This window comes from Staurois parvus, unplaced genomic scaffold, assembly GCF_062004578.1.
Source record: "Staurois parvus isolate SC_StPar_1 unplaced genomic scaffold, SC_StPar_1.0 ptg000209l, whole genome shotgun sequence".
Taxonomy (NCBI): domain Eukaryota; kingdom Metazoa; phylum Chordata; class Amphibia; order Anura; family Ranidae; genus Staurois; species Staurois parvus.
In genome coordinates, this window is record NW_028318005.1 from 6,782,582 (window position 1) to 6,804,032 (window position 21,451).

The 21,451-nt window shown below is 40.6% G+C and overlaps 1 protein-coding gene across 1 annotated transcript in view; it reads left to right on the forward strand.

Annotated features, from left to right (window-relative positions):
* Positions 1 to 21,451, forward strand: part of ISY1 (ISY1 spliceosome associated protein) — a 36,535-nt gene that overhangs the window by 1,626 nt on the left and 13,458 nt on the right. The window contains exons 2-9 of the mRNA XM_089678723.1: positions 3,393 to 3,415; positions 4,603 to 4,654; positions 6,804 to 6,869; positions 7,774 to 7,816; positions 13,357 to 13,469; positions 13,908 to 14,025; positions 16,703 to 16,825; positions 18,124 to 18,236. Coding sequence (XP_089534849.1) covers positions 3,393 to 3,415; positions 4,603 to 4,654; positions 6,804 to 6,869; positions 7,774 to 7,816; positions 13,357 to 13,469; positions 13,908 to 14,025; positions 16,703 to 16,825; positions 18,124 to 18,236 — 651 coding nt within the window. The remainder of the gene's footprint in view (positions 1 to 3,392; positions 3,416 to 4,602; positions 4,655 to 6,803; positions 6,870 to 7,773; positions 7,817 to 13,356; positions 13,470 to 13,907; positions 14,026 to 16,702; positions 16,826 to 18,123; positions 18,237 to 21,451) is intronic.

Sequence of the window (21,451 nt, forward strand, 5' to 3'; positions counted from 1 at the left end):
GACACTAAAAGCAATGTTACGTACCTAATCCTCTGCTCCCCTGGTAGTCAGTGCATCTCCATGCTCAGGCAGTGGGGTCATCACCTTGGGTTCTGCATTGGTCTTGATGCTGTCAGGGAACCTTACACCTCTGGAGCATATGGGGGGGGGGGGGGGACTTTGCATGGATTGGTGGAGCAGAGGATCAGGTAAGTAAATCTACTTTCCTATGCCCCCTAGACCTAAGTGAGCAGTTAAAGAATAAGTATAGCCAAAGCTATTGTGGCTCCTGCTGCTGTCAGTCATATGATGTGAGGAGGAAGTGGGGCAGGGCTAAGCCCCGCTGTGTGAGTCTATGGAGCGCGACTCCATAGACACACAGCTCGGGAGTGAGCAAACACCATGTGCCTCCATAGAAAACAGTTTGCTATGGGTACATGCTGAGAAGAGGAGGAGCCAAGATTACTGGCAGGGGACATGAAGAGGAGGGTCAGGGACACTCTGTGCTGTACCATTGCACAGAGCAAGCGAATATAACATGTTTGTTATTTTAATAATTAAAAAATTAGCCTTTAGTTACACTTTAATAGGTGTTCTAATTTATCTCCACTATCCAAAACTAAAAAAAAAACGTTTTGCCTTTAGTTATACTTTGATACTTCGTTTATCATTGGGTGCTGAATTGGGATCTCACAGATTGTTGGATTCCTTGTACCCCTTTTTCTGCTGTGGTTCCATCCACTGGCAAGATGACACAGCAAGTAGGGGTTGGGTGGATGGAACCACATGGAGTGCAGGCAGCTGACACATCTGTGAAAATCCAGTGCTGCACTGAAATGAAAAATCTGGTGCCGAAACTGAAAATTCCAAATGCACTTGCAGGGATGCTGAATTCTCATTGCCCGACGCCCGGGACATGTTGTTTTTTTTTCCTCCTTTAGCCCTGCTGCGGGCAAGCAGTGGGCTCACCTGTCGAGTGAAGCAGTCAGCGGCAGCGCTGCCAGCGATTGCTTCATCCACTATGTGATGAAAAAAAAAAAAAAGTGAAAACTTTTTTTTTAATTTTTTTTTAATTGTAAAAAATGAAAGTTACACCCTAGCACATACCATCCCCCCCAAAAAAAAATATTGAGGCCCCCACATATACGCATATACAAACGTAAAAGCACACACTGGGGCGCATATGCATGAAACTGTCGATTGCGATACTAATGTCACATATCGCCGCGCACGCCAGGATGAGAACGATAATTCTTGCACCAGACCTCCTCCGTACACTATACTGGTGACCTATAAGGAGCTTTAAAAGTGTCAACCTATAGAAAATAAAGGGTACCGAAGTTCGTCGCCATTTCACGAGCGCGCACAAATTAAAGGTTTGACAAGTTGGATATCTATTCATTCGCTGCATTCTCATCGGTTATATTTTACAAAAAAATAGGGTAATTTATTGCTTTCTTGTGCCCTAAAATTTTTCCTTGTATTTTTTACTAAACTTTTGCTGTATAATCATGCGCCATAAAACATTGGAGCTTCCACTGTTTTATTCTCTAGTGTGTCGGCTTTCAGAAAATATATAATGTTTGGGAGTTTTATGTAATCTTCAGGCTTAAAATGATTTTTTAAACCTGTGCAAAAAACGCAAAAAAATGGCTCTGGCAGTGAAAGGGATAAAGTATAATCCCTGACCCCCTCCCCTTTCCTGATGAGCAGCCAATCGGTGCTCATTATACTGCAAGGTCTCTCTGCTCCCTGCTAGTCCCCGGTTGCGGTGCTGGAGACAGGCAGGGAGAGGAGGAGATAGACAGCGCAATGTTAAAAATATTACATGTTTAAGTTGCAATAAAGCCTCTTTTGTTTTTAAAAGCCCCAGACATTCCTAATATCACATCCGATTTAAATATGGTTTTGGTTAAAAAATATTTTTTTTGTCAGGACAAGTAGATTGTCATGAGGAACAAGTAGATTGGGGCCCCAATTTAGTCCCTGGACAAGTCACCCGATTTAGTCCCTGGAAGTCACTAGGCGGTGTTTTTCCTTTGAAGTGAATTGAGACTTGACTTTGCAGTCTATACAATGCAATTTTGCGTTAAAGTCACTAGAGGGTATTTTTGCATGAAAGTCTGAGATGCAACTTTGCATTGGCACCATTATTGGCACCTTTTTTCCTATCCACAAAATGCCGATAACACTATTTTCAGACACCGTTATAATCCTTAGCTGCAGCCAGGCTAGAGGAAAACCAGTGCTGCAGCCAGGCTAGAGGAAATCCAGTGCTGCAGCCAGGCTGGAGGAAATCCAGTGCTGCAGCCAGGCTGGAGGAAAACCAGTGCTGCAGCCAGGCTGGAGGAAAACCAGTGCTGCAGCCAGGCTGGAGGAAAACCAGTGCTGCAGCCAGGCTGGAGGAAAACCAGTGCTGCAGCCAGGCTGGAGGAAAACCAGTGCTGCAGCCAGGCTGGAGGAAAACCAGTGCTGCAGCCAGGCTGGAGGAAAACCAGTGCTGCAGCCAGGCTGGAGGAAAACCAGTGCTGCAGCCAGGCTGGAGGAAAACCAGTGCTGCAGCCAGGCTGGAGGAAAACCAGTGCTGCAGCCAGGCTGGAGGAAAACCAGTGCTGCAGCCAGGCTGGAGGAAATCCAGTGCTGCAGCCAGGCTAGAGGAAAACCAGTGCTGCTGCCAGGCTAGAGGAAATCCAGTGCTGCTGCCAGGCTAGAGGAAATCCAGTGCTGCAGCCAGGCTAGAGGAAATCCAGGGCTGCAGCCAGGCTAGAGGAAATCCAGGGCTGCAGCCAGGCTAGAGGAAATCCAGGGCTGCAGCCAGGCTAGAGGAAATCCAGGGCTGCAGCCAGGCTAGAGGAAATCCAGGGCTGCAGCCAGGCTAGAGGAAATCCAGGGCTGCAGCCAGGCTAGAGGAAATCCAGGGCTGCAGCCAGGCTAGAGGACATCCAGGGCTGCAGCCAGGCTAGAGGACATCCAGGGCTGCAGCCAGGCTAGAGGACATCCAGGGCTGCAGCCAGGCTAGAGGACATCCAGGGCTGCAGCCAGGCTAGAGGAAATCCAGGGCTGCAGCCAGGCTAGAGGAAATCCAGGGCTGCAGCCAGGCTTGAGGAAATCCAGTGCTGCAACCCCCATCAGGCTTTTCAGCAGTTGACCCCTGTGCATGCTTTAGTTCTATCCTCTGACCCCTAGATCATTACAGGACATAACACAGACGTAGGTGTCTGAGAAGCTCACAGTGTGTAGTAAGCAATTTCAGTGCAGGAGAGGATCCCAAACAACTGCACAATAGCTTTACCAGTCAGATCCTTCATGAGTGGTCATATACTGCATGCACCAGAACTTGATGTAACCAAATTTACAGTCATAAGAATTACATTTTGTAACATAAAATTATCTTCTGTTTCCTCTTTTAACAGGCTCGCAATGCGGAGAAGGCTATGTAAGTTTTGATCGACTGCTAATATACATGTATTTTTTTTTTAAAGTGCAGATTATTTTGAGCATGTCAGTCAGTAATCTTAGCCTGCATTCATGCTTCAGCGATTTGTAGCTCGAAGCTCCAAAAACGCTTGAGTGTTTTTAGAGCTTCGAACGTCAAGCTACAAATCGCTCAAGTTTGAATGCAGCCTTAGGGTTTATTCATACCAGCCAGATAACTGCAGTACCAATTATGATGCAATGCACTGTTCACTTTTTTTTTTTTTTAATTATTGAAATGTCACATAGTGACATTTTATTAGGTTCTGTTAACCACTGCATGGTGCAAGGTATTGGATTGCCTCATGCTGCACAGGGAAAAAAAAGTACTGACCACCATACTTTTTTTTTTCAGTGCACAAAGCACGCCACTGCAATGTTGTGGTGTGTACCGGGCACATAGGAGACAAGGCATTTCTCCTTGAATTGCAGTGGGACTACACTGGAGTAGCCGCCCAATGCATTACCATCACACCTGGTGTGAATGGGCCCTTAGGGCAAGTGAACTGGGACATACAGTATTGTGTTCAGATCAGTAATATATAAAGGTGTGAGTGCAGCCATGTTGTATGCTGTGGGCTGATTCACACACTTCCTATTTTATCCATAGCAGTTAGCTTTGTAAACCAACACTATAAACATGACACATGTAAACGTCTGTGCTAAAGTTACTTGCAAACATAAATGAACCCTGCGTTGCACTGTTGCCTATTGAATTCAGGGCCAGTATGCAAATATCAGCAATGTGTAGGCAGCAGTGCAATGCAGGTAGGATATGACCCTGGCTACCTTTTTATGTATTTGCTAGCTCTCAGCTGAATGTCTGCTTCATTCGCCATTCATTTGTCCGCCTTTCCTGTGAGGGTGGAATTACAGTATAACAGAATTCCTGTGCTTTCTCTTTATAGATTGTCCATTTTGTCTTGTTTTATCACACTTACCCCACCCATAGCCATGAACTCAACCATAGCTACTGCAGTCTTCAGCTGGCTACAAATATTACAGTGTGTACAATCCCCTATAGACATGCCAAGGACTGTATAAAATGTAAGGGCTTACCTGTTCGGGAATAAGTTGCACAAATTGGTCAGGTTGTCTTTCTACATTGTTGGTAAGTCTAAGGGACATATATATTTTTTTTTCTTTCAGGACAGCTTTGGCGAGATTTCGCCAGGCTCAACTTGAAGAAGGCAAAGTCAAGGTAAGATGTTTATGGAAGGGTTTTGAGCTGAGTTTGTTGGTGGTGAGAGTGTTTAGTTCTCCCTGGAACCATCTATATTTTTTTATATCTACCATCTTGCAGAAAATAGATTTAGGCACTTTTTTTATCTTTATTTTTACCTGGTAATTCAGCCAGTAACACACTTCCTGTTTTAGGGGGGTCTCCACTCTGGATGGAGGAGCAACAGAGACACCTTCTTTGGACAGCAGCATTGTTAATCTGGAGAGAGGGTATTAATAGATGCGCTGTTAAATTTAGATTGACTAGACTAACAAATTAAAGCTAAACTCCAGCTTACATTTTTTAAAGCCGAACTAGACCCTCATAAAAAGCAAAACTGGAGGTAATTAAGGCCAATTGTGAGTTGGGGTACAGAGACTGGTAGCTGTGTAGCAGGTGATATGCTTGACGCTGCTGCCTCCTCCGCTCCCCACCTCTTATTAGTTATTAAAGCGGAGCTAAACCCTCCATTCCTTTACAGCCAAGGAAGCTGCCATCTTATCCTCTGTTTGATCTGCAGTTGTCATAGTGCTGCACGTGATCAGGCATGACACTGGATTTGCTGGATTGACCGTATGATTGAGAGCACAAAGAACTGTGGAAGTTCTCATTCACAGCAAGCCTTGAATGTAATAGTTTTGGAAAACCGGTAAATCATTGGGTTTAGTTCCACTTACGGAAGATAAAGCAAAATTTTGCCACCTTTGCTGGACAGCTTAGTCTGTTAAAGGAAGTCGAGAAATAACAAACGTACTGGCCGAATCAACAGGTGAAATAAAATGGAAACAAGTGTAGCCACCACAGCTCAAAATTGAAAAGTTATTTCTATTACATTTTTGCTTGCGACTTTAATACTTTAACTAGTTTACACCAGATTGCTTTCACAGGCCCCCAGTTGTGCACCCCCTTTGCTTCAGTGAAGGTCAGGTGAGACAGAGGTCTAAAAGACCCCTGACGTCTCATTAAATAGAACCTGTCACAACATTATATCACATAGAGGACTGTTGGTCCCCTATGGTATTAATAATAAAGTACTTAAAGAGACATTTGGGAATTTTTTTTTTTTTTTATTATACTTACGTAGGTGGATGCAGCTTCGAACCAATGCTGCATCTGTCCCCTGTCGATTCTAAGGGTGAGAACTGAGTGATCAGAACCACTGATCGCTCAGTTCTCCCTGCCAATCTGAGCAGAGAGCCGGGACCGTCAGTCCCCTTCTGTCTGCTCTGCACCCTCCCCCGCGCTCACTAGAGCACTGGGCTGTGGGCGCAGAAAGTCTGGCACAGGCTCTCAGCAGCTCGCTGAGCCAGGTGCCAGCCCAGGCTCCTGGGTGGATCCAGACCATAAGGTTGGGATCTTTCCCCAGCCTGGACCGGCTGAGTGACAACAGCAGACTTCAACATGTTCTTTGCTGATAACTGGTCACAGGAGTGCAGATTAAACTGCACTCCTGCGATCCACAGGTGAAGTACAGTCAAACAAGCTTTGGCTGTACTTCTCCTTTAAAAAAGACCCTCCAAAAAATTTGAGCCCGCCCCACCCCTATGTACACTCACACACGCAGGTACATATGTAAATGTCCAGGGTGCCTACATATGAAAACGTCACTTGCTCTACACTTGTTGCATATCACCGCTCACATGAGAGTGAGATTAGTTCTAGGCCCGTTATTCACGGTTTGCTCTAATGATGACCTGTAGGGGCTTTTAAAGGAGAAGTATGGCCAAAGCTCTTTTGACCCTGCTTCTATAGGTCACAGGTGCACTTCTTTCTGCACTCTTCTGACCTGTTTTCAGCCGGTCCAGGTTCAGGAAAGATCCTGAATTAACTTTAGTGTGTGTTTTACTGAAAATTTGAGCTTGAGAAACTACTGTGCTGATATTGTGTGACATAAAAAATTGGAAAGAATAAAATTTTACTCTACAGTGTCTCTGGTTTCAGAAAATATTGTTTTGGGAATTCTAACTAATTTTCAGGCCTAAAATTATTTTTTTTTTTAAACGTGTGAAAAAAACACAACTATGGCAGTGGCAGGCTCACTCAAAAAAGCAATATAGGTTTCCCATCTGTGATTTGATGATCCCTAAATAACTTTCTTGTTACCTGACTTTTGCTCTATTTTCCTCAGGAACGAAGGCCATTTCTTGCTTCTGAATGTAATGAACTGCCAAAAGCGGAGAAATGGAGAAGACAGGTAACATTTAAAATGAATAGAGTTTTTATTTAACACAGGTACTTGTTGTATATAGCGCCATCAATTTGTGCAGTGCTTTACATATTTTCTATGCATTCACATCAGTACTGCCCTCAGGGAGCTTACAATCTAAAGTCCCTAACTCACATTTTATACTAGGGCCAATTTAGACAGGAACTAATTAACCTACGTGCATGTCTTTGGAGTGTGGGAGGAAACAAGTGTACTTGGAGGAAACCCACACAGGCACAGGGAGAACATACATTTTTAGTGTTTTGTTGTTTTTTTTAAATATACACACGATCAGCCTTAACATTATAACCACCAACCATTACCCATTGAGGCATGGACTCCACTGGACCTCTCAAGGTATGCTGTAGTATCTGGCACCAAGCCATCATTATCTGATCCTTTAAGATCTACCGATCAACTTCTGTACAGCCAGCCTGTCTGGTTTTTCCCAATCGATCAGTTCCATCGGCTATTGCCGACAACACTGATCATTGTATTCTGACAACAGAAAAGGCTGCCCGAACATGATAGCACAGCGGGAGGATTCCCCCATCCACATAGAGTGTGTGAATGGGGGAATTGGATCATTTTTTTTTTTTTTTCATTCAACCCACTGGTTGAATGAAAAAAAAAAAGATGAATGTATGGACTTTAGAATTGTGCATTGTTGGACTTCAGGCAAGGCTTGAGAAACTGCTTCTTTTTTATAGAGGTTTTTTAAAGAGGTTAGCTAAGTTTTTGGGTTTTTTTGTTTTTGTTTTTTTATGCTATTATATGTATAATTTTGTTTTGCATTTCTGGCCATTTAGGCTGACATGAATTATGGACATCTATAATGATTTTTATGAAAGTTGTCTTGAAACTATAAAAATGTTTATCTTTTTGGCAACAGATTATTGGTGAAATCTCAAAGAAAGTAGCACAAATTCAAAATGGTAAGTTTGATTTTGTTAAAACCACAACTAAAGTAACTGTAAAATAACCTTGCAGGAATAAAGCCAAAATCAAGTAAAGTAACAGCTGTTGCTAAACTGATTTATATTCCCTGGTGAAATAATATTCCTTGTTTGCCCACAGAAGTTTTGTGACTGTAATTATCAAGGTGAAGTTATGACTTTTCAGTAGAATTTTGGTAATGTTTGGCCTTTTGAAAGCTGTTTTTTGCCGTCTGTGTACTTTGCATGTAGAACGGTCTAACCCATTCTGATTTTTAAAAGAAAAAATTAAACTGCAAAACCAGACTGCTTCCCTCTTATACGTAAGAAAAAAAACTATACTTACCCTTTTCCTTGCAGTCTTTAGGCTGGTGCAGTAATGTCATGGTGCCTTGCTCCTCCTTATTGCTGGTGGGCTGTCCTTCCACCCTAATTTTGTGGCCCTTATGTAATTACATTTGAGCCTGGGTTCATAAGAATTGGGTAAAATGATGCAGACCATCTTCTATCCCAGAAGAAACTGTCAGAAATGGATGGTAATAAGATTTGGGGAACAGCACTGGAGTGTCAAGATGGTGAGTAGTGTTTTGTCACATTTTTTAATATGGGAGGTTGCTATCATTTTAAAAATATGTATGCTGGAGTTTTGCTTTTAAGAAAAATGTGATGTTAAAAAATTTTAATTATTTCAACTTAAAAGGGTTAGCTTCTAGTTTTTTCGGTACAAGGTAATTAGTAGATAAAACAGCTCAGTGATCAAAAGGTTATGTCTCAGACACCAGCAATAACTTAGGCTGGCCATACATGAGTCTTTTTTAGCTCAACCAAAGGAAAGTGATTTAATTCAGCAGATCACGGGTGCAATGTCACGCCCCTGCAGACTCAGTGTAGTTCTCTGCCCATATTTCTGATTGTGGCACGGAGTTACTGATTGACAGGAAGATCAGTGAACTACAAAGATTCTCACCAGCAGCCGCAAAGGGGACGCCTGCCTTTACATGCATATGAACTTTAATGGCATCCCAGTCTTAGTCCGCAGGGTTCAATATTGAGGTGGCCCACTCTTTGCAGCTATAACAGCATCAACTCTCACGGGAAGGCTGTCCACAAGGTTTAGGAGTGTGTCTATGGGAAGGTTTGACCATTCTTCCAGAAGCACATTTGTGAGGTCAGGCACTGATGTCGGATGAGAAGGCCTGGCTCACAGTCTCTGCTCTGATTCATCCCAAAGGTGTTCTATCAGGTTGGGGTCAGGCAGGCCACAAGTTCCTCCACCCCAAACCTGCTCATCGATGTCTTTATGGACCTTGTTTTGTGTACTGGTGCGCAGTCATGTTGGAACAGGAAGGGGCCATCCCCAAACTGATCCCACAAAGTTGGGAGCATGAAATTGTCCAAAATGTCTTGGTATGCTGACACCTTAAGTGTTCCTTTGACTGGAGCTAAGGGGCCAAGCCCAACCCCTGAAAAACAACCCCACACCATAATCCCCTCTCCACCAAACATTACACTTGGCACAATGCAGTCAGGCAAGTACCGTTCTCCTGGCAACTGTCAGACAGAGAATCGTGATTTGTCACTCCAGAGAACATGTCTCCACTGCTCTAGAGTCCAGTGGCAGTGTGCTTTACACCAAGGCTTGGATGCAGCTGCTCGGCCATGGAAACCCATTCCATGAAGCTCTATATGCACTGTTGTTGTGCTAATCTGAAGGCCACGCAAAGTTGATTTTTTTATATGTTCAAAAAAATCTGAAGAATATATTTAAAAAAAATATATTTTTAAATATATATATTTTTTTAAATATATTATTCAGATGTTTTTTAACATATAAAAAAGTAATTTTAACATATATGTTTACATATATTTGTAAATGCATTCCAAAAATGTAGATTTGTATTTTTAAAGACATACAGTTTATTTTGTAATAAAAACGCATTTCAACATGCAGTGTGTGTATGTGTGTATATTATTATACAGTATATATATTTTGAATATGGCCAAAATTGTAGCATTTCAAATTCGTGAGTATATTTGGGGAGAATATTTTTAAAATATATTTCAAATATATTTTTCCTCCATATGGGATAAACGCTATATAATGGTGTGAACTGTAATTTTGATCCTTAATTAGTGGGGCATTAATAGTGTTTGATAGCACCACCAGCATCTATTGTGTTACGGACTGATGTGTTGTGGTGTGGTGGTGGTTTTCGTCTACAAGATGGCGTCTGTTGAGGTACTGAGCGTGTGCGTGTGTGTGTGTGGGGGGGGGGGGGGGCATTTTAATGGCCATCTCTTTATATAGAGGTGAAACAAATGATAGGTGCCATTTTGCCACCATGTGCAGCTAAGCACAACTTCCAGCCACTATGTGACCTATTTTAATTCTTTATCTCCTGATGAAGCTCTGTTTTCTGAAGTGAAATGCACATGGTATTCACTCCTCTCCCCTCTTTTTTTTGCAGAGGGTTGTACTGTGTTTTACAGTGCATCATTTGCATTCCTCAAGACAGTGAGGTATTTTTGAGTGGATATGGTGACGTATGGGGCTTATCCATGAGGGGCTGACATTTAAGCCCGTGGATGAGTGTACCGTATTACATATCTGTAGCAAGATAGATTATACAATCTAATTAGTTTTGTCCGTGGGGTAACTACATTTCCTCAACAGAGATTATATATTCAAGCTGGTATGCTTATAATCAAACTACAGTGCCTCTTTGTATGCCATCACTTCATCTAAAACTGTATGGTATTTGATTTGGTCTGGTCTTATTAACCATTTGGATGTAAGGTAAATAATTGCAATGGTATCCAGTCATATTGTTGTGTGCAGTTCATTCCACTCCAATTGGCATTAATTACAGCTGAGCATTCATTTTTTGTATATTGCAATAAAGGTTATATATTTTAGATTCATTAATTGGCTAGATGGTGCGTAGGAAAACGTACCCTCGTCCAGTATAGATATATTACATAAGGGGCCTGGAACTTGTTTAACAGAACCTATGTTAACTGACCCCCACAGCTGGCTCAACTTCCATATACTATTCTCTGGTGACATGGATGATTGCAGGAGGAACTACTGAGCATTGTGGGGGACACAGAAAATCAACACTTTTTGAAGTGATAGTTTCAGAAGTAACCTCACGAGGTTACTCAGTAGAGTAGATTTTGGCAGTGCAAGCAGGAGGTAAGGTATTTTAAAAAAGTATTCAATATTTTTCTATACAAAAACAGTTCTATTTTGTGATTGGTGACAAAATTACTTTAAAGGTAGACACCAGGTATGTAATTAAAATACGTATTGCAATTTGACCTGCCAGAAAGCACACCTGCCTCACTACACAGCCATGCTGTTTGCTGCCAGCAACCTATAATACACCATCTGGCCAAGGACCTACCCAAGCCTGGGATAGATTGTGAAGAAGCAATAGCACATCTATGAGGATTTTACCTTCTTTAAATATGTTTACTGTGTAAGACTGGCCAAATGTTACAATCTAATTTCTTTAAGGCTTACCATACATGTTACAATCTGACCATACAGTTTTTTTTATATCAACTTTATATTTACCAAAACTGTATAACATGAGGATCTGCCCAAACTATTCAGTCAATTTGTATCTAATCAAGTATGCATTTGCACTACATGCTTATAGTAAGATCTAAAAGAGATTGTATAGTCAGATTGCAACCTGGATGGTGATCCTAAAATTTTGCATCAACTCTGTTATTTTATAAATTATATGGATTGTTTAGGCAGTCCCACACAATATGGATTTCATGGTGAATTTTAATGTCTTTTACAGTTCTTCTTTGCAAGGAATTACAGGCTGATATTAAAGTGTCACTAAACCCACATCATAAAAAAACTATCAAATGCTGCATTACATGCTGCTCATACTCACTCAGTCACTATGAGATTCATTTTTTGTATTCTGCAAAAAACCCAGTTGATCCTGCTGCTCTCTATCTCCACCTTCTGTTCATGTCCCCAATTCAGCTAGGGATTTTGCAGCTGTAGAAGTAACTCTGCACATGCTCAGTTTTCAGTGAGTTTAGCCGATCAACCCGTGCAGGCCAATGGATGAGCGCTGGCACCCGTTGATCATCGAGGAGACTGATAGAACACAGCTCTGCTTATGTAAACGAGGCAGACCTGTGTTCTGTCAGCAGCGATCTACTAGATTTTATTCAGGGAATGAAATCTAGCAGATTGCCTATTAAAAACAGCACACACAGTACACAAAAACACTGACTTAGGGACACAATTAACCCTTTGCTTTCCTTAGATGTTTAACCTCTTCCCTGTCAGTGTCATTAATACAGTGACAGTGTATATTTTTAGCACTGATCACTGTATTAGTGTCACTGGTTCCCACAAAGTGTCAGTGTCAGACTGTCTGCCGCAATATCGCAGTCGCCAGTAGCCGCTATTACTAGTATAAAATTAGATTTTTTTTTACATTTTTATTGGATATGCTTTATAGCAGAAAGTAAAAAAAATATTTTTTTTAAATGTTGGTGTTTTTTCGTTTATAGCGCAAAAAATAAAAAACCCAGCGGTGATCAAATAACTTCAAAAGAAAGTTCTATTTGCGGGGGAAAAAAATGACATAAACTTCATTTATATACAGAGTTGAATGACTGCGCAATTGTCAGTTAAAGTAACGCAGCACTGTATCTCAAAAAATCGCCTGGTCATGAAGGGGGGGGGGGGGGTTAAATCTTCTGGAGGTCAAGTGGTTAAAATTGATATTTTATTGATAAAATTTATTTTTCATTCTGTATTCCAAAGGCTGTTTTTTTATTTTGAACATGTGACCAGCAGCAGAGGACTAGATGCTCCTCCTGCCATTGTTTCCCTGCAGACAGACTGGGAAAGATCTAGGAGATGTAACAGCTGTATATAGATTAGGAAAAAGGTACTTAGATTTTAATTTTTTTTTTTTATTAAAATAATTACAATGCGATCATCCATATACAGAAATAGAAGGGACAATGTAAATGAAACCGTGTGTTTTAGTATCCCTTTAAAATAGATTGGTGGCACCTGAGGAAGGACAAAATTATGCCTAAAACATTTTGAAGTATACATTTGAACCCGTGAATGTGTGATAAATGGGATAATTTTGTTTCTAGCCTCTGAACATCCGACGAGTGCCTGCATTCAGTTGTATCTATTGGATGTGTGTATGTGTGTATATATGTATGTGTGTGTGTGTGTGTGTGTGTATATATATATATATTGTGCTATTGCTGGCTATCTTTTTTTATTTTCTAGTTTTGGTGGAGGAGGACCATTAGGGTGGTGCAAGTGCATGCTGGAAGAAAACGCCATATTTCCTAAACAATTATGTAACTATAATCCGAGGGCTAGTGTTTTGCTGTTGTCAACTCCTAAGGTTCTAATCATTGTTCTTTTTGCAAAAGTTGGAGAATTATGCCCCAGTTCAGATTTACTGTATTTAATATTGCTGTCTTTGGTCTGATTGGTCCTATTGTCTCACTGTTAAATTTGTCTTTATTTTCAGCTGGCCTTGGGGAGTTTAGGATTCGAGATTTAAATGATGAAATAAATAAGTTAATCCGAGAGAAGGGACATTGGGAGGTCCGCATTAAAGAACTGGGGGGTCCTGATTATGCAGTAAGTTAAGTCTTGTTTGATCTATGGCGTATTCTGTAGCATTAATGTACTTTATTTCTTGGGCATGGCATGACCTTCTGTTGCTCAATGGGTTCTTTAAAGTGAATGTCTTTTTTACATGCAGACTTATCCAGTCCCTTCTTCAACATCTTATATACTACTTTTAAAAAGTTGCCAGATATTTTTGTTAAGCTCTAACTGAGCCCAATGCCTAATGTATGTTGCTTCTGTGTTTTGAACACCTTTTATATGCTGCTGGGGAAGTAGCATTCAGTTTTAAGGTCGATGATAACAATAATAGTCTTGAAAACTTTTTTTATAAATTATCTTGTACCTTGTGGTTTAATTAGCCTAACAATGTCTACATTTCATTACTTTTGAGTGCTCTTTACTTATGTGCTAAAAAAATTGAAAACTGCCCCCTCCATGTGATTTCAGCGTATAGGTCCCAAAATGTTGGACCATGAAGGGAAAGAGGTCCCAGGAAATCGAGGTTACAAGTATTTTGGAGCAGCCAAAGATTTGCCAGGCGTGCGTGAGCTGTTTGAAAAAGAGCGTAAGTATTTTCTGACTTATGGGTTTCACCTCTTTGTTTGATGACAATATTTTTGCATGCAGAAAGCAGATAAATCATACTATGTCATTATAAACCTTGAATCAAATGACTTCCATGGTGTTGTGCTTTAAACCCTAAGGAGTGGTGCCATGTTTTAAACCCTAACTCCATGAAAAAAAAAAATCCAGCTTTACAGTAGGACTCTCACTGCACTGCAGGGGTAATTGCACGTTATGTATGGATTGCAGAACAGGCTTTATAACTTACCTGCTTTTTCACTCCACCTGGCTCCAGTGCTGTCCTCTTTTGCCTGAAGCTCCTGTCAATGGGTGGAGCCTCAGAATTATGCACAATACAGGAACATTAACCCTGTATTGTGTGTTTAGGAGGCTGGACTGCGACCGAAGCTGGGTTCAGACTACAGAGCAGGTGTAAGGAGCCTGCTGGAGTAAGGCATGTGTCTTTTCCTTAATCCTCTGCACCTAGATTAAAGCTGGGTATAGATGGATCAAAATTCGGTCCATTGACTTCAGTACAGTCACTTGGTTTGTCTACTCCTACTGTCAGAATACAAAGCTCTATGGGAAGGCTTCCCCCCCCTCAACTGACGGTGACCAGCTCTCTGCTTACTGAAGACTTAGAACCGAGTAATCAGCAGGCTGTAATCGCTCAGTTCTCAGTCTTAGAAGCAGCAGGGGATAGATGACGCATTGGATTGAGGCATTGCATTCACTTAGGTGAGTATACTTTTTTTTTTTTTTTCTTTTTTAAGAACCTCATACTTCTTTTATTAAATGCAGCAGAACATCCTTTTGACCTTTTATAATGTAGAACACCAGATTGCTACATTATCATACTTTTTTTCTACATTAGGCAGTGCTCTATTTATTCATACTATCGCTAGCCTACAACACAGTGCTATTTGTTTATTCTTAGGCAGCATTAACCTACATGGAATTGAATTATTGTAATATAATTTTTTTTAATATGGTTAAAAACAATCAGTTTACAAACAGATCCTGAGAATTGTGTAATGAAATTAAGTGGGAGAGATCGCATTTGAGCAAACAGTCCATTCAGCAGAATGTCATCACATGACTCATAATTTAGCACACGCTCAAACACATAAATCTTTTTCTGTATAATAGGAAATGTTACGTTTTTTCTAATTGCATTTTGTTCAGCGCTGAACCTAATTATGACATGCTGATTCTTGTGATTCTATTGAATTGTTTTATTTGCAGTAATTACTACCAGTTCCACTAAATTTCCAGGGCTGATAGTAGGTGGGTAAATTGTTTCTTTAAGTACATAAGACAAGAAGACATCTGCTTGTTCTCAAAACCCCTTAGGCTCCATGTACATTGCAGCTGATAAACTCGTTCAGGATCATTTCTGCATTTTTTTCAGCAGCCCCTGAACTCTTCCTAATGTTTTCCTATGTGTCCATGTACACTATGTGGTTTACAGGCAGTTGAGTTTACAGTTGTTTTTTTTTAACACACCAAACTTGCGTTCAGGAGTAGATTTTATCAACATTTCAAACGCTTATAAACGCGTGTAAACACGGCTAACCGTGTTTATAAGCGTTTGCGTTTGGAAAATGTTTTTAACTCTTCCATTTCCAGATGCTGTCCAGAGCCTTTTTTCATCATGAAAAGTGCATGCAAAGCGTTTTCCCGGTACTCAAATGGACCTGGTACACCATACTTTGAGGTTTTGCATGAAAGAAAATGTTAGACACTGCTGCAATAATTTCTGCACAGAAATGAGTTGCAACACATCCAAACACCACAAAAAAAAAAAAAAAAAACACAGCTAATCTCAACAAATACTGCTCTCTATGCTTCTGCTCTCTCTATTTCTCTCAAAATGTCTGAAATAGTTAATTTTTTACTGTTTTTCAGTGCATTCTGGGCATTTTGGAAGGTCTCCTGAGGTTATCTTTAAAAACGCTTATAAACGCGGCTAAACAGACATTTTTTTAACTTACGTTTTCCAGCAGTCAGTTTCCATCGTTTAGAAGTGTCCCCTGTACATGGAGCCTTATGCAGGCCATAGACGGGTCATTTATCGGCCAAATATTCATCCGAATAAAAGAAATGGCTGATATTCACACCATTAGTGGGGCAATACCGTCGACATTTTTTTCACGGATCTTCTCATTTCTTTTTATCAGTCATGCTGGAAAATCCACGAAAAACGGACGTTTTTCGTAAGCATTGGTGGCAGCATCCATTTGCAGCAACGACCGATTTTTCGTTTATCGGCCGACAATTTGGCCGATAAACGGCCCGTCTATGGCCAGCCTTAGACCTATCCCTTATCACTTTGCTGATATGCCTGTGTGTTGAAATGGTTCTTCTTTCTTATGAAAAGATTGGGTCTAATGCCTGCAATGTGCAAAAGTCCCTTGTGCTGCGGGAAACACTTTATTTGTTCCGGTAGTACTTGTTGTAACTCTCTTACAGTAGCTTTAAAATACCTAATCCTATTTTTTTGCTGAGCCTAAAAACCAATCAGAATCCAGAAATGTGTCCAGAAATGCCATTTTGTGTGATGTTAATGCTGTTCTAAATAATATAAATAAGGAACGTCTTCAAAAAGTCCTAAACAGGTATTTGTCTCATTTCTTGAAGTACGTTATTTTCTGAAATGATCAATATTTTTATTGTAGCTGCTCCCCCACCTCGGAAAACCCGTGCTGAACTGATGAAAGATATTGACGCTGAGTATTATGGATACCGGGATGAAGATGATGGTGTGCTGGTACCTTTGGAACAAGAAGAAGAAAAAAGAGGTATTATCCCATTATTAACACCTATGTATCTGTGTAATTTTTTGGGTTCCCTGTCACGATAGGTGAGCATCAAATCATCTTGGTAATATGTAATATTAGAAAAAAAAAAAAGTTCCCTCGATGTACAAATACATCAGTTTTGCATTGGTGCAGGTAATCTGAATCATATACTGGCTTGTGTTATATAAGGCTCCATGCATACTGGACAGAAACACCACTTTTATGGGTGTTTATTTTTTTCAGCCTGTAAATGCATATGTCCACGCCATCAATAGGTGTTTATAGGTATTTTAGAAGAGGAGCTTTTACAGGCTGAAAAAAAAAACCCATTACCAGTGCGCCCAAGAGAAAAGCATTTTGGGCAAATAAAAGGTGAATAAACGCTAGACGTGTTTAGGTGCATTATTGCATTTTAAGGACCAGAATAAATTACTATTCTGGCCGATAGAATACTTGAATGATAAACGTATGCCAACACGCATAAACACTTGTGCAAAATGCAGCTTTTGATGCATTTTTTTAAGCAGCTTTTCTCCTGCAAGGAGGAAGGGTGTTTAAAGGAGCTGAGCAAGCGTTCAGTGTGCATGGGGACTAATACAGACTTTGTGTGGTGAGGTATCATTGAAATATTTCTTAGTTCCACCTTACTGCTGCAGCCATTACAAAATAATGGTGTTCTGTTTTCTTTTCCACATTATCCACACCATCTACAAATTTTTGGGGGACTGCAGTTAAGAGAATGGGTGCTTTGGTGGGGATCAGAGTTAAAACTACCCCTGGAAATCTTTTTTTTTTTTTTCTGGGATATGTAAGAAACTAGCTGTTATATCATCCCGCCATAAATCCTGTACATATAAAAGGTGATCTTGGTAGGTATGAGGGCAGTCTATGAACTTCACCTGGCTGCTTTAGTGCAGTCTGTGAGTTGGATGGGTTAAACTGAGGTCTACTCAAACCCCTGGTTCCTTCTCTGATTCCTCGCTGGCAGTGTGAATGAGTGCTCACTCCTCGTCTGACCACACTCACCATTACTCACACAACATCCCTGTGACTTTCCTTCGATCATCCAGCTTTTCTCCACCCTAATATTACCAAAGGGGGGACCACATCGCTGATGTCATTATTGCACTCTGTACTTCGACTATTCGACTGAAGAACTAGCAATATTTTATAGCTGTTGGGGGAGATATAACGTCAACCAAATTAGTTGTAAATTTTAAGAAACCTGATGTGATCTTTGTAGTAAATGATATTTGTATATTAAATGTTATTTTGCTTATAAACATCTTTCTTATCAGCCATTGCAGAGGCCATAGAAAAATGGAAAGCAGAGAAGGAAGCACGCCTTGAATCTGGTGATAAAAATGAAGAGGAGGAGGAAGTCAATATTTATGCAGTGACAGCTGATGAGGTGAACGCCTTCTTGGTTCAGTAATATCTTTTTTTTTTTTTTTTATATATCTTAACAGATGATGGTAGGTTTGGGGCACATGACTCTTAATGCTGCCACAGTGCCATTCTTGTGAAAATTGATTGTGGAAAATGTTGTAATACTGGAATCTTAAACAAGTTTTTAGACCCCACTCATACTGAAAGTTGTCCCCTTTTCAGTAGTATCTCTTTATAACTTCAACTATGAATGTGATATAGCGTTCTGACAGCATGAAATTCAGCTTCCACAGTGTATTTTTTTAGATGCACTATCTTTATAGAAGAGGGTATCTAAGGACAGCTATCAATTAAATTAAAAAGGGAGAGGAAGCCGGAAAGTTGTGGAAGTAATAAAACTATACAGCACATGACTGAGAGCATGTTGCTAATTTTCTGATAGTTATTGTATTCTTTTATGATTTGACAGCTAAAAGGGTTGGACCACAACTGAAATGTCAGTTCTTGGTATATGCTGCTGGATTGAAATGCAAACTGAATTAATCCCTGAGGGTCTCCAGTGACAAGGCATGCTATGTCTGCACACCTGTTGGGGGCCAGTATAAAAGGGTTTTATGTCACCTATTGGATCCTTTGTTTATTTTAGGTTTTGTAAAATTGAGTAGGATGAGAGGCACCTTACTGAAGCTGAGAATTGAAATTGCAAGGTAGAGGAAACATGGCAGTGATCTACAGATGGAAAATATCATCATTGGTGTATCTAAAACATAGACAAGCTCAAAGGATGGTGCAGATTTACACTTGTGCATGAAAAGTTAGGTTTGGGTGAACTAAACCTTTAAGTGAACCTGTTTCAAATCAGAACAATTCAAGCTAAGCATATGCTGAAAATGGCATAATCAGAGGATACCATCAGTAAAACTTGCATGTCAAAAAGATCTGCAGGAATGGGATATAGGTAGAATAAGTTAGGTTAAAGTGTATGTTACCCCAATATTTCATATTCCTGATACTGTATGTGTCTGTTGTACCATGCACTTGTTTTAAAAAGTATCCAATTATCTTTTCAATGCTTCCTTTGTGTGAAATACCAGTGATCCTGCCAGTCCCCCTGCTTTCCTATTTCAAACTGACCATGCTAGGCATGAGAGCACATCTGTCCCAGTGTAGTAGTTTTTTTTTTAATTTGCATCCTAATTGGGAGAACAGCCAGCCTGAAATCCAATGATCCTGGTTTGTGCTGACATGCCCCTCTACACAGGTAATCGCTAGGAAGATCACTGTACTACTGTTTCTCGCCTACTGCTGTCTCCACTCCACCCCACCCCACCTCCCTAACCCACTTATGCAGCTGAGAACAGAAGTTATGTGATCACTTATAAAAACAGGAAAAAAGGTATACTTAATTTTTTTTTTTTTTTAATTTAATATACCGTATACAGTTGTTGTGCCTTGCATTTGTATTTTACACTGAATGGGTTGTTCTACAAGATAAAGGTTCACATATACTTTAAAAGTAATGATTCACACTGCCCTCTCCCACTTGTCAAGTCACTCTAAGTCTTTTAATACGTGGCCTCACTGATTAAAGCTGGCCATAGACCGTTTATTTTCATTTAGTCAGCAGGATGAAGGGAACTGATTTTTGATCCATGTGTGGCCAGTGCAGTTGAACAGAAGTCGATCTACAGATTGCTTTTCTTTTGCTTCAGTGCTGATCTGTGTATTGAGAGAGTGGGAGTCTTGCAACTGTTAGAATACATTAGCACAGCAAGGGAGGGTTCTCCCATCCACCTCGATTGTATGGATGGAGGTTTCTGCTCAGTTCGTTTGTTCAGCCTGCTGGCTGAACGAAAAAAACTGAACAGTGTATCACCAGCTTAACCACTTGCCCTCCAGAGAATTTACCCCCCCCCCCCCCCCCCCCGACCAGGCCATTTTTTACGATACGGCTCTGCGTTACTTTAACTGACAATTGCGCGGTCATGCAACACTGTACATAAATTAAATTTCTGTCTTTTTTCCCACAAATAGAGCTTTCTTTTGGTGGTATTTGATCGCCTCTATGTTTTTATTTTTTGCGCTATAAACAAAAAAAGACCGACCAAATTTTGAAATTTTTTTTTAACTTTTTGCTATCAAACATATCCATTGAAAAAGTTTTAAAAAATTTAATTTCTTCTTAAATTTAGGCCAGAATGTATTCTGCTACATGTCTTTGCTATAGCATCTACAAATGGTGGCATATATATACTGGAATTTTTTTTTTTTTTTATACTAGTAATGGCGGCGATCAGCGACTTATAACGGGGCTGCAGCGGGCATTCTGACACTGGGCGGGAACTGACTAACTGCCACTAACATCCCCAGTGACACTAATACAGTGATCAGTTCTAATAAAAAGCGCCAGCACTGTTCTAATGACACTGGGCAGGAAGGGGTTAACATCTGGGTCGATCAAAGGGTTTAACTGTGTGCTGTGTGTGTTTTACATTGTGTGCTGTTTTACTTGGGAGACATGCTGCTTTGTATCTCTCTGCTGTGCAGAGAGATACAAAGCAGCATGTCCTTGCTGACAGGAGAGAGATCTGTATTGTTTACACACAGATCTCAGCCCTGCTGACAATCACCGAGTCATGGCTGGGAATCGCCGGCCAGGACCCGGTGATTGACATCCCCAGCAGCAAATAGCGGTGCATGCCTCTCCCTACCCAGAAATGCAAATCACGTGTATATATACATGATGTTGCGCAGCCGTGCCACCCTGTAGCAGTATATCTGCTATAGGGCAGAGGTAAAGTGGTAAAGTAAGGTTTCTATCATATTATAAATGGAGGAGTCTCTGCTGATGGCTATTGTATTCATCCAGCTAAGACACCTGAGGCTGCTTGAATACAGAAGAGTGACTACCTCTGATAGAATTCTATGCTGTCAGAAACAGGATTGCAGGGGGTTTCAGGTATGGTATGAGGAAGTGGAAATCTGCCCATCTATGACCAACCTCATAAGGGTTTTTTTCTCTTTGTGCTTGGAGTGTGTACACTGTATTTTGCAATGCTTAATCTAATCAGAACTTTACTTATCTGCACATGAGTTGCAAGTGGGCAGCTTTGGCTTTTCGCTAAAGCATTGTCATTTGAAAGAACGGGTGGTCCACGTGTTGTGAGCATGATAAAAGGTCAGTTGACAAGGAAAGCTTATGATACAAATCATGTGACCTGGACAGAGCAAAATGTA